The sequence below is a fragment of the Tasmannia lanceolata genome, unplaced genomic scaffold (assembly GCF_043159265.1).
Source record: "Tasmannia lanceolata isolate RefF3 unplaced genomic scaffold, GAP_Taslan_0.1 ptg000015l, whole genome shotgun sequence".
Classification (NCBI taxonomy): Eukaryota; Viridiplantae; Streptophyta; class Magnoliopsida; order Canellales; family Winteraceae; genus Tasmannia; species Tasmannia lanceolata.
In genome coordinates this window covers 6,452,088-6,463,794 of record NW_027518692.1, presented here as the reverse complement: position 1 = coordinate 6,463,794, position 11,707 = coordinate 6,452,088, and the positions used below count along the sequence as shown (strand labels likewise).

The following is an 11,707-nucleotide window of genomic DNA, read 5'->3' as shown; positions in this document are numbered from 1 at the left end:
TAAGAAACTTTCTATTTTTTCAATCTTCATCAATTATCAACTAAATCTAAGATTCAATTCCATCTCATTCTAAACTCAAAACTGAGCTAAAAGCTCCTTGACCCCATCTCTAGTGTTTCCTATATCTAAAAGATGGATGTCTTGTAAACTTTCTAAAATAAGAAATTTTTTATTTTTTAAATCTCCATCATTTCTCAACTAAATAAAAGAATCAATATGTTTTCATCCTCATCTCAAAACTTAGGTAAAGCTCCTTGACACCATCTCTAGGGTTTGCTATGTCTAAAAGATGGATGTTTTATAAAGTTTCTAAAATAAGAAACTGTAAGCCCAAAGGTGCACATTGGTTCATTCATTCACCTTACCTTCTTGGTTTGATACTAGCAAACACAAATTGATTAGCATTGTTAGACTATTGTGTTGCTTTGAGATGTTGTGCTCTACATAGGAATTTGATATGCTATATCGCTACTACACAACTCAACACTGTTCCATGACTTGTGGATCAAGGATCAAAGGAACCAAGAGCTTGCACCTACTTTTGAGTCATCCTCATTTGAAGATGCTCAAGTAAAGAAGCTCATCATGAAGATCCCACAAGTTCCTAAGCAAGTGTCAAGAAGAAGCTTGGAGTTGAACAAGTCATTGGTGACACCTCATGCACCTCACAACATGCAGTGAAGATTGGAGGATGTCACAAGAGCCAAGACAAGGTCAAAATGTTCACTCAAGCCGTTGAAGTCCAAGAAAGTGCAAAGGAGCAAAGACATTCCAAGAAGACTCATGGTTCTTATTTTTAGAATGTATTTGGAGTCCTCTTGATTTTATATAAAATGCACTTTCAAAAGGTTTTCAAAATGGTTTTTATACTTAACATTTTATATCTTTGAAAACCATCAACACACCCAAAAATGTGTTTGAAAACCTTGGACTAAAGCCCAAAGACCATAGCCCAAAAGCCCCTGGATTTTAAAGTTAAAATGAAATTTCACTCAGGGCTGGTTGACCGGGCTATGCCGGGCGAACGCGGGATGGAACCTGAAAATCCAGGTTATCTCAAAATTTATTGGGCCGGTCGACCGGGTCAAGCTGGGCGACCACAGATACATTTCTGTTCAAAACAGAAACAATCCAGTATGGTGTGGGCGGTCGACCTCCATGGGTCCGGTCGACTGCGATAGTGTTTTGAGCGAAAATTAAATTCAAACAATAAGCCATCGCCGATCGACCGACCGTGCCGGTATGAATTTTGAATTTCAAATTAAGAGCCCGATAAGGGCGAGCGACCGCCGTACCTCAGTCGATCGCCGCGACTGGGAAATAGATCCGTTGGGGCTTTCACAGGTTGACTTTTTTAACCCTGTAAATTACAGTTTTACCCCCAAACGGTCATATTTTCTTGTGGGCTATATATACACTATCCAACCCTTTGTACATAACCTTTGTCAAGATAAAATCCCATCTTCTTGAACCAAAACTTTTATATGAAAGGTTAAACCTCTTTGAATTTGCATTTTTACATTCTATCAAGAGGATCTCCATAGGCTTTACATTTGTATATATTCTTTGGAGAGTTTGTGAGCTTACAACTTTGTAATCCGCCTATCAAGAGGCATTGAGAGTTTCTTTCTTTTTATTTCTTCATTCTATATTTTAGGGTCTCCGATTTGGCCTGCAAAGAAAGGTAAATCAAGTGTACGAGGAAGGTGTCCTCGAAAAAGTTTCGTGCAGAAAAGGGTGTGATCCCTTTGAAGAAGGAGTTGGTGTTAAGGCTTTGAGATTTGCCCTTTGAAAAATCTTAGTGGTTAGTGAAGAATCCCAAGGAGGAAAACTTGGAAGAGTGGAGTAGGTCAAGTTGTGATCGAACCACTATAAATCTTGTGCCTTGTGGATGCTTTCTTCTTCTCCTTCTCATTTGCACATTGTGGTGATTGGTAATCTCTAACCCAACTTGTATCTATGTTTTAATCAAACAAGGGTTAGTGAATGCATGCTTAAAGTAACATCCAAACCCTAACTCTTAATATCTCTATTAATTGATCAACGGTTAAACATGTTAAGGCTTAGTTGGTAAATTAATTTTAGGAATCCAATTAATTAAGCCCCAAAATTTTAATTAGCCAATTCACCCCCCTCTTGGGTTGTCACCTTGTATTTCACTTGGTATCAAAGCTTAGGCTCTTAAAGAGATTTTTAAAATTCAAAATCTACAAGCGATAAAGATCCGTGACAATCCGATGGATTATGAGCTAGGTCAATCCACTATAATCCCTCCATTTTTTTATTGAACAAATTTTAGAGGTTGGAAAATTAAAATGCTTGCCTATCTCAAATTCATAGACTTTGACATCTTAGATGTCAATGAAAGGGAATTTTCTATTCCAAGGGAATGCACTAAAAATGATGCAAAATTATTTTCATTAAATTCAAAAGCTATTATTATAATATGTTGTGGACTATGTCCCAATGCTTTTGATAAAATTTCATCATGTTCCAATGCAAAAGATATTTGGACTAATCTTGAAAATTTTTATGAGAAAAAAGATACTCTCTTTTTAAAAGATAAAAATACTGTTGCTGAACAAAAAGAGAATCAACAAAATCTTTTGCAAAGGAAAATTCTTTCAAAACATTCATTCTCCGATTTAGAAAAACAAATTGAAAATTAATGATTGTTTGAAAAGAAATGAAAAGTTATGTCATTTGAGCAAAATCTTGATAAAAAAAAATGATGACCTAATTAAAAAGTGCATTGGTATTGGAAAAGAAAAGGAAAGCCTTCATACCACAAACAAGAATTTAAATGAATGATGATGCAATCTCTACTCAATTCATTTTTATAATTTGAGTGGCAAGATGTCTTTCTTTCCCACGAAGAAAAGCTCTGAGTTCCTAGTGAGAGAAGCTCTGAGTTTTTAGTGAGAGTAGCTTCCAAAAGTTAATTTTCTTCCTCCGGCTTTGCCAGCGGAAAGCAAAGGGCCCAAGCCCTTGTAGGACCCCCTTCTTTTCAGCTAAGTTTTACTGGATATGGGTCCTCCTCCCATCGCAAGTGACTCCCGAGAACCTCGATCCCCTGACCCTGGAAAATCTCCCTCTCTTCCTAATCTTGCTCCCAAAGCAGCTAGTGACCTGGATGAAGATTATGGTTTCGAGATTCTCCCTGGTCTTGGCCGAATACCCTCTTCCTCAGCTCGTTCTCCCTACCCCATTGGCAGATCCTGGTCGAAGGAATCACCCAGGGAAAGAAGACGATTGTGGGAGTCCCTTAAAACCATCCCAAATTCTGGTTTACCTTGGATAGCTTGTGGTGATTTCAACATCATTCGTTTCCTTGGGGAGAAAGTTGGGGCTTCCTGCCCTTCTCGAGAAGATATGGAAGACTTCAATGACTGCATTGACCATTGCTCTCTTCATGATCTTAACTCTGTCGGAGAATCTCTTTCATGGTCTAACAATTCTAGAACTGGAGATTTCAAGCTCAGAAAACTAGACCGCGCTCTGATAAATGATGGCTGGATCTCAGCCTTCCCTACCTCCTTTGTGAAATACAAAAGCCAAAATATTTCTGATCACTCTCCTCTCGTAATTTTCCTGAAAGAAGAACTCCCTAATGGTCCCAAACCTTTCAGATTCTTTAATGTCTGGCTAGAAGACTTATCCATTTATGAATCGGTGGAAAGAGCTTGGAAAGAAAAGGTCAGTGGCTCCCCCATGTACAGAATCACTCAAAAGCTAAAGCTGGTAAAGGAGGCCATTAAGATCTGGAACAAGGATATTTTTGGAAGGGTGGATGTTAAACTTCCAGTGGTAAAGAGGAACTTGGAAGATTTGAAGGCTCAAGTTAAAGCCAATCCAAGCAATTTAGAGCTGAGAAAAAAAGCTGATGATCTTAAAGATTTCTTTATCCTTACAGCAAGACAGGAGGAAGCAATCCTGAGACAGAAGGCTAGAAATAACTGGCTTTCTAGGGGTGACACCAATTCTCAGTTCTTCCATGCTGCGGTAAATGCTAGGAGGAACAGAAAAAACATCTATGGGACTACAAATGACCATGGAGAGATCAGCTCTAACCCTGCAGATATTGCCAATGCCTTTGTCAACTATTTCTCTAGCATCCTGAACTCTGATGAGCACTCACCTGAGCCGTCTGCTATTCTTGAACCAGTCAAAAAGCTATCTGTTGACCAAGCTGTTTGGTTAACTAGACCTGTCCTGAGAGATGAAGTAGATATGGTGATCAAGCAATGTGATGGGGATAAAAGCCCTGGCCCTGATGGGTTTAATGGGCAATTTTTTAAATCCTTCTGGTATCTAATTGATGATGAGGTTAGTATTGCGATTTTTGAGTTCTTCAGGAAAGGCAAGCTTCTGAAATCAATCAACTCCACTTTTATTTGTCTTATTCCAAAAAATCCCCGAGTCTACCTCTCCTGACCAATTCCGGCCTATTTCCCTCTGTAACTTCTTATACAAAATAATTTCAAAAATATTGGCTACCAGGCTTAAAATGGTTCTCATCGACATTATAAGCCCAAATCAGTCTGCCTTTGTGGAGGGCAGGCTCATCCAAGAAAACCTTCTTCTCACAAACGACCTTATTCATAATTTCCATAAGCAGAATGGTTTTTCTTCCCCTGCTATGTGTCTTAAGCTTGACATTCATAAAGCTTTTGACAATGTCTGCCGTCATAGCCTCCTTTTATTTATGAAAAAAATAGGCTTCAATGAAGTCTGGTGTCTTTGGATTAGTCAATGCATCTCTAATCCTTCTTTTTCTATCCTTATAAATGGGACTCCTAAAGGGTTCTTCTTATCCTCTAATGGAATTCGACAAGGGGATCCCCTTTCTCCTCTTCCTTTTTCTATTGTTATGGAAATGTTTTCAATCATTTTCAATGAGGCCATGGTCTCCAATCAAATTCGCACTCTATTCAGGAGGGGAGATCTTCAAATCAGCCATCTGCTCTTTGCTGATGATGTGATTCTGTTTGCCAGTGCTGATAGAATTACTGCGAGTGGTATTACCAACTGCCTGGACAAATTCTCCACTTGCTCTGGTCTTTCAATCAATCTTCTTAAGAGTGAAGTATTCTTTTCTGGGGGAGATATCTCTCTGAAGCAAAGCATTACCCAAGCCTTGAGGATCCCAGAGGGGACCCTCCCTATTACATACCTCGGCCTTCCTCTCATCCCTTCGAGACTCACCTCTAGGCAATGTCAACCCCTGATAACAAAAATCAGAAAAAGAATTGCCTCGTGGAACAACAAGCATTTATCTCGTGCTGGGAGGCTGGAATTGATCCAATCAGTCCTCAACTCCCTTCACCTATACTGGACTGCTGCGTTTAATCTTCCACAAAGCTCCATAAATGAAATTGAGCGCATTTGCAGGACTTTCCTTTGGTCGGGTTCAGACTCAAAGAAGTGCTATCACCCTGTCGCCTGGGAGGTTGTCTGCCAAACTAAAGAAGAGGGGGGCATTGGAATTCGCAGGCTGTTAGATCTCAATAAAGCTAGTAAGATGAAACTTCTTTGGAACATTGTGGCTAGTAACAAGTCCTTGTGGGCTCAATGGGTTCAGAAAAAGTATTTCAGGGGGCGGAATCTCTGGCTTATGAAAAGCCCATGCAAGCCATCATGGGGTTTCAGGGGCATTTTTCAGGCTAGGAGTTGCCTTCAACCTTTTGTGTGCTATTTAATTGGTGATGGATCTGGTATTGATTTTTGGAAGCAGCCTTGGCATCCAGGAGGAATCATTCAGCAACAATCTTCTATAGGCCCATTTGTCAGTAACATCCCGGCAAATGCTTCTGTAAAAGACTTATTTCAAAATGGGGAATGGGACAGTCTCATTGATCAACCTCAGAATAGGGAACTCAAGGAAATTCTTAGATCTGCCCTGATCAACTCTTTTCTGGAAGACTCTGCTATTTGGATGCTGACTCCCAGTGGGAAACTCACCTTGAAATCTGCTTGGGAATCAATCAGGGTTAAAAACCTAAAAGCGAGCTGGCACTCCACAATCTGGTTCTCGGGAAATATTCCAAGGCATGCCTTCTCCTGCTGGCAAGCATTCCTTTCAAGGCTCCCCACAAAGGACAGATTAATTAGGCATGGTACCAAGCTTCCTCCGGAATGCTTTCTATGCCTGCACAGCTCGGAAAGCATTGATCACATCTTTTTTGAATGTGGGTACTCAAAATGGATTTGGGGGACTATTCTAAAGAACCTGAAAATTAAAAGGAGAATCTTGAATCTGCACTCTGAAGAAGAATGGATCAGAAACAGCTTCAAGGGTAAAGGTCAGTTCAGTACTGCTATTCGCCTTCTCTTCCAGGCCTCCATTTATTCTATTTGGTTTGAAAGAAACAAAAGAGCCCATGGCAAGGCCCCCCAACACAAACAACTGTGGACCCCGATCCGAGGACTGTGCCGAGGGACGCGAGATCCCTCCTGCGATCCTCTAAGATCTCCACAAAGTGAAGGAGAGCTCTACCAGGGAACTCTCGAAACGGATGCCACCCTCACAGCATAGCACGAGTGGCGACATAAAAAGAAAGATACATCCTGATCCGGAGCCAGAGCTCGAAACCAAGATATATCTGAAAATAACTCAGAGTCGCCATCCATGGACACGCCATGGAACCAAAACAAATGCTCTGTTTGCAATGGATAACCAGAGATACAGAAGGTCCGTGCCTGATGACGAATGGAGAAGGTCCGAAGAGCGCCCCCAATTCGCCCGAGTGCGAACACTTGGTCTCTTATGCCATTTTTCATTAACTTCGAAGAAGTTTTCATGTGAAATGGGAACAAATATTCCCGCGTGAACGTCTACCTAATCATGCATGACTCGGGGATGAAATAATAAACACACATAAAGTAAGATAAAAGATGTGTCACCTAATGACAACTAGGTTATGAGTGATATACCTAACTGGTGTCTAAGTTCTGGTGGACAAACACATGCATGCTACAGCTAAAGGTATAGGTCTGCACAAGAAAGTAAGAAAACACAACAAAATATACAATATAACAACACCACAAATCCTAAGACTCTAAAACGATTTAGCCCGAGTCCTCGGATGGTCTGGTATTCATCCAAGGAAGCCTACGTATCCCCGCCTCCACGAGAATCAAGGCAACGTAGTTCTTCGCACCTATTCTAAGCTATGATGCCTAAGACACCTAGATCCTCTATCCTAGACTCGATCTAAAAGACCGGACTAGTTATTAAAGCTTCTTGAACGATTATTTAAATTCCAGTGAATTGTGAATTTTAGGACACCCTATATGCCCTAGCTATATGCAGGTTAGCCCTAAGCTAATGCAGGTGGTTCCTACGACCTATGTGTAACTAGGCTGTGTGTCCTAAGGAAAACAATGGGATCACTAACGCATCTTAGACCTAGTCATCAGTCGGCGATGTGAATCGCCAACTGACCGGACGGAGGCGCTCCTAGCTAGGACAAACTCCTAACTCTAACACAGACACACAACAAGCACACAACAAAAGACAAACTCCTAACTCTAAAACAACACAAACAAGCACACAACAAATAAAAGACAAACTCCTAGCTCTAAAACTCTCTATCTAGGACAAACTCCTAACTCTAGATGAAGATCTTGTTGAAAACAAGGTTTTGAAGAAAAAGGGTTAAAGCATTTATTTACAAAGTTTGGCTGGACTTGAGATAAGAATCTCAAGCTGCACTACGTACCTCGTGGAAGAGGATCAAGCCAACGTAGTTCGAAACGAACTCTCCTAACTAATACTTCTAAAACACTCAACACTTTAGGCTTTTTTAAGATTTTTCGAATGTTTTTGAGTTTTAAAATATTTAATGTTTTGGGATTTTTAAATGCTTTAATATGTTTTTGGATTTTAATTGTTTTCACCCTTTTAGTCAAAGACTTAAGGGAAATGCACAAAGCGAAACCCTAGGGCTAAACCTTAGGGCAAATAGGGGAAACCCCTAAACAAATAACACTATCAAAAGCAAAGGTAAACGAATCAAAGATTCTCTAATAACACTCCTAAAAGGACTAATGAGTCAAAGACTCTCTAATAACACCGCTAAGAAAGACAAGAGTCGAAGACTTTCTAATAAAACTACTAAAAGGACGAATGAGTCAAAGACTCTCTGAAAGAAACGGAAACACGATTCAAAGACGCTCTAAGAGAGAAAACACAAGTGAAAGACTTCACTGACAACAACTAAAGGATATACGAGTCAAAGACTCTCTAAAAGATGGAAACTCGAGCCAAAGACTCCAAAAACACCGACTAAAGGATATACGAGTCAAAGACTCTCTAAGAGATAGAAACACGAGTCAAAGACTCCAAAAACACCGACTAAAGGATAAATGAGTCAAAGACTCTCTAAAAGAGAAAGATTGAGTCAGAACTCTTTAATAACAACACCTGAAAGACAAATGAATCCAAGACTCTCCTACAACACTACTGAAAAGACAAATGAATCAAAGACTCTCTAATAACGCCACCTAAAAGGCGAATGAGTCAAAGACTCTCTAATAACACTATCTAAAGGATGAATGAGTCAAAGACTCTCTAATCAAGGCTGACTCCTATGCGAATGGACTATCGACTAAGGAGAAGCTTACAAGCAAAAGGAATAAGAGACCTTGTGCACATTTGGCAAAGGTAAAACACCCAACCGGGCCGGACAGCTACCTAGCCCTCAGGGTGCAACAAATGTGCAACCCAATACCCATAAGGGTAGGGGTATGAAGCCAAGCCGAGTAGGGTGTTCTTCCAAAACCAAACGGCGCACAAAGAGGAGGTTTAGCAAGGGAATGAGACCGGGCGGGTCTAAAAGGAAATAAGAGACTTTGTGCATATTTGGCAAAGGTAAAAAGATCAAGCCGGGCCGGACAGCTACCTAGCCCTCAGGGTGCAACAAATGTGCAACCCAATACCCATAAGGGTAGGGGTATGAAGCCAAGCCGAGTAGTGTGTTCTCCCAAAATCAAAAAGCACACAAAGAGGATTAACGAGAGAATGAGACCGGACGGGTCTCCCAAACACACAAAGATGGGCTCTAAGCAACCTTATCATTGCCCTTGCAAAGGGGGAAGCGAGGCTAAGACAACTAATTGACCAAATTGGTCTCTAATTAACAAAAGAACAAACTGAGGTGCAATCTCAGAGAGGAATCTACAACTGAGGCTTGCCTCCAAAGGAGGATTGCCTAACGAGACAGAGTATGTCTCCTAGCACAGGTTATAGTATCTAAAGAAATCTAACAGAAATCTAAAAGACTGTGCTAGTCTAATCAAAGAGAGAGGAAAATACTACCAGATAATCGCAAATTCCAATCAATTATTATAAAAACAAATCAAATATCAGCAAAATATGATCTACAACTAAATAGTGCACAATCTGTAATAATAGCAATCATACAATGATAAACAACATTAATTAGTCCAGACCAGCCGCTGGATAGCCTAATAAAGCAAGAAACAACATTAAACACTTCTATGCCCAACCACAAGTACCACTGCCCCAATATGGGGGTGAAATCAGATGATGCTAAAGTAATCATCTGATATCACAAATACACAGGATAATATTTCTAAGCCCGCCTTGAGATCAGACAGTACTCATGTCGATAATATCGAATAGAGTAGTCATCTGATCTCCTTCTTTCCTAAAGCAATTTATTTAAATAAAAGACAAGTTTATGAACCTCAAGAGAGTCTCACCTGAACACCATTTATTACCGTCTTCAAACCTTAACTCAAAGCTTAGTACAAGAGAAGAATATTAAAATTTTTAACAGATTATACAAATGCATGCAATGATATTTCTGATTTTTATAAATTTTGATGCATAACAGGGGGCATATCTGAAAGGTTGAGTAGGCCTACTAAACAAAAGAGGGGAGCGCTACTTAGATTGAGCGAGTCCCCTAAAGATGGGCTTGGGCTATCGCCTTCATCGCCCTTACAATGATAAGAGAAAGGGAAAAATATTTTCAAAGAAATACAATTGTAAACAAACTAAGAGAAATAGAAGAGTAATTCAAGTATCTCACTCTAATGCTAAAACATGATCTGCAAATGACTAACATCCAAGGAAGAACTGGCATTAACACGGGCACTACTGCATCTTGATAGTTACATTGAACCAATATTGCCATTTTTTTTTTAGCATTTATCTCAGATTACAATGATTCCCCAAAAAGAACTTTACAGAACAAACAAGGGAAAGGGACCAGCTACAATAGTATATGCAAATATCAAAACTAGTGATGCCAATATCCAACCAACATTACTGATAAAATCATGATTTCCAAATGAGAGTAAAGCATTTCTATGTAAAAAAAAAAAATATTCCAAACATTCAATGAGGAGCCATTGGCGAAATAAGGGTAGAAATGCATGCACTGAATTTGTTGAATAGGAAGAACATCATTAGATCAATGGGTAATCACAGTATTACTATCATTCATGGGTTCGGGTCCGCGATAAAGAAGGTTTCAAATCTGAGCAGAGAATATGATAAGGTTGGTCTCAAAAGCTCTCTATTCTTTTCTTCTTCTTCTTCTAAAAAAAATTTGAAAGCAAACCAAATCATAGGGCCATGATTTTGAGAGGCACCCTATTGAATGCCCAGTTGGATTTATGCAACCATTAAAACAGAGGTGCTGATATCAACTTGCAAAAAATGATGCTACAGTCATAGCTTTATTTCAAACTTCAATGATGGTCTTAAGCCTTTCTCATCTCCTAATCAAAGCAAAAAACAATTGGCCAAAAGTCCAGGTATTTCTTTTTTTTTTATGTGATTAATGGAGAATCAAAGTTCAAAGAAATTGATTGTTATCTCCTGCTACAAATGCCTAAATTCTGAAAGCAAATAAGACACACAGCATTCACATATTACTAATAAAATCTCGATCCATTCGCTAAACTCAAAATCAAAAGAACCAAAAGCATTATAATCAACATCTTGATGATCGAAGCCAAAATTAACAATCATGACAGGAACATCGAAATTCCATCAGAGAATCATGTAATCAAATGAAATATTCTTACCTGGAAATTACGGATCTCATCGCTAAGATCTCACTGAGCTGTAGAAATTTGCCCCGAACAAACAAATCCAGCACAAGCAAGGTCAAATCTATCAGAGCTTCACCGGAGCTTAGATAAATTCGCCGGAAAGAGAAGATCAGAGGTGAAACACAAAGGTAGGGTTTGATTGCGGGTTCTGATGGCTGTGAAGATGGTATTGGGATGGTGGAGAAGAAGAGAGGGTTGCAGAAATGGGATGGAGGCTGCCGGAGAGGGAAAGGAGGAGCAGGGAAGATGACCGGAGCTAGCCGGAGAAGACAAATTGCAGAGATCTCTCTTTGCTCCTTTCCCCTTTCTTCTCTACTCTCAGATCCGGAATTTCATCCCTTCATGGACGGATTTGCAGAGGACAATCGGATCCGGGCGATCGTAGAAGCGATGGCCGGCGGTTAATGATCGGAAAATGGGGCAAGCTCACCGGAATCCATGGGACTTGCCGGTGAATACGATCCGACCGAAAAATCGGTCGGAGAATGACCGGAAGAAGCTCTCTTCCTCTCTTCTCAGATCTGAGATCCCAGATCTGAGATTTCCAATCTCAGATCAGCGCTAGATCGGACGGCTTGGAAGTGAGAGAGATGGCGGTGCGGTCGGAGAAGATGGAGGT

The 11,707-nt window shown here is 40.1% G+C and overlaps 1 protein-coding gene across 1 annotated transcript; it reads left to right on the top strand.

Annotated features, from left to right (window-relative positions):
- The first annotated feature begins 3,711 nt into the window (after positions 1–3,711).
- On the top strand, positions 3,712–11,493 carry LOC143891674 (uncharacterized). Its single transcript, XM_077396218.1, has 3 exons — positions 3,712–4,307; positions 4,501–6,302; positions 11,252–11,493. Exons 1-3 carry the CDS (start codon positions 3,712–3,714, stop codon positions 11,491–11,493), a joined length of 2,640 nt encoding a protein of 879 aa, XP_077252333.1.
- Positions 11,494–11,707: the final 214 nt, after the last annotated feature.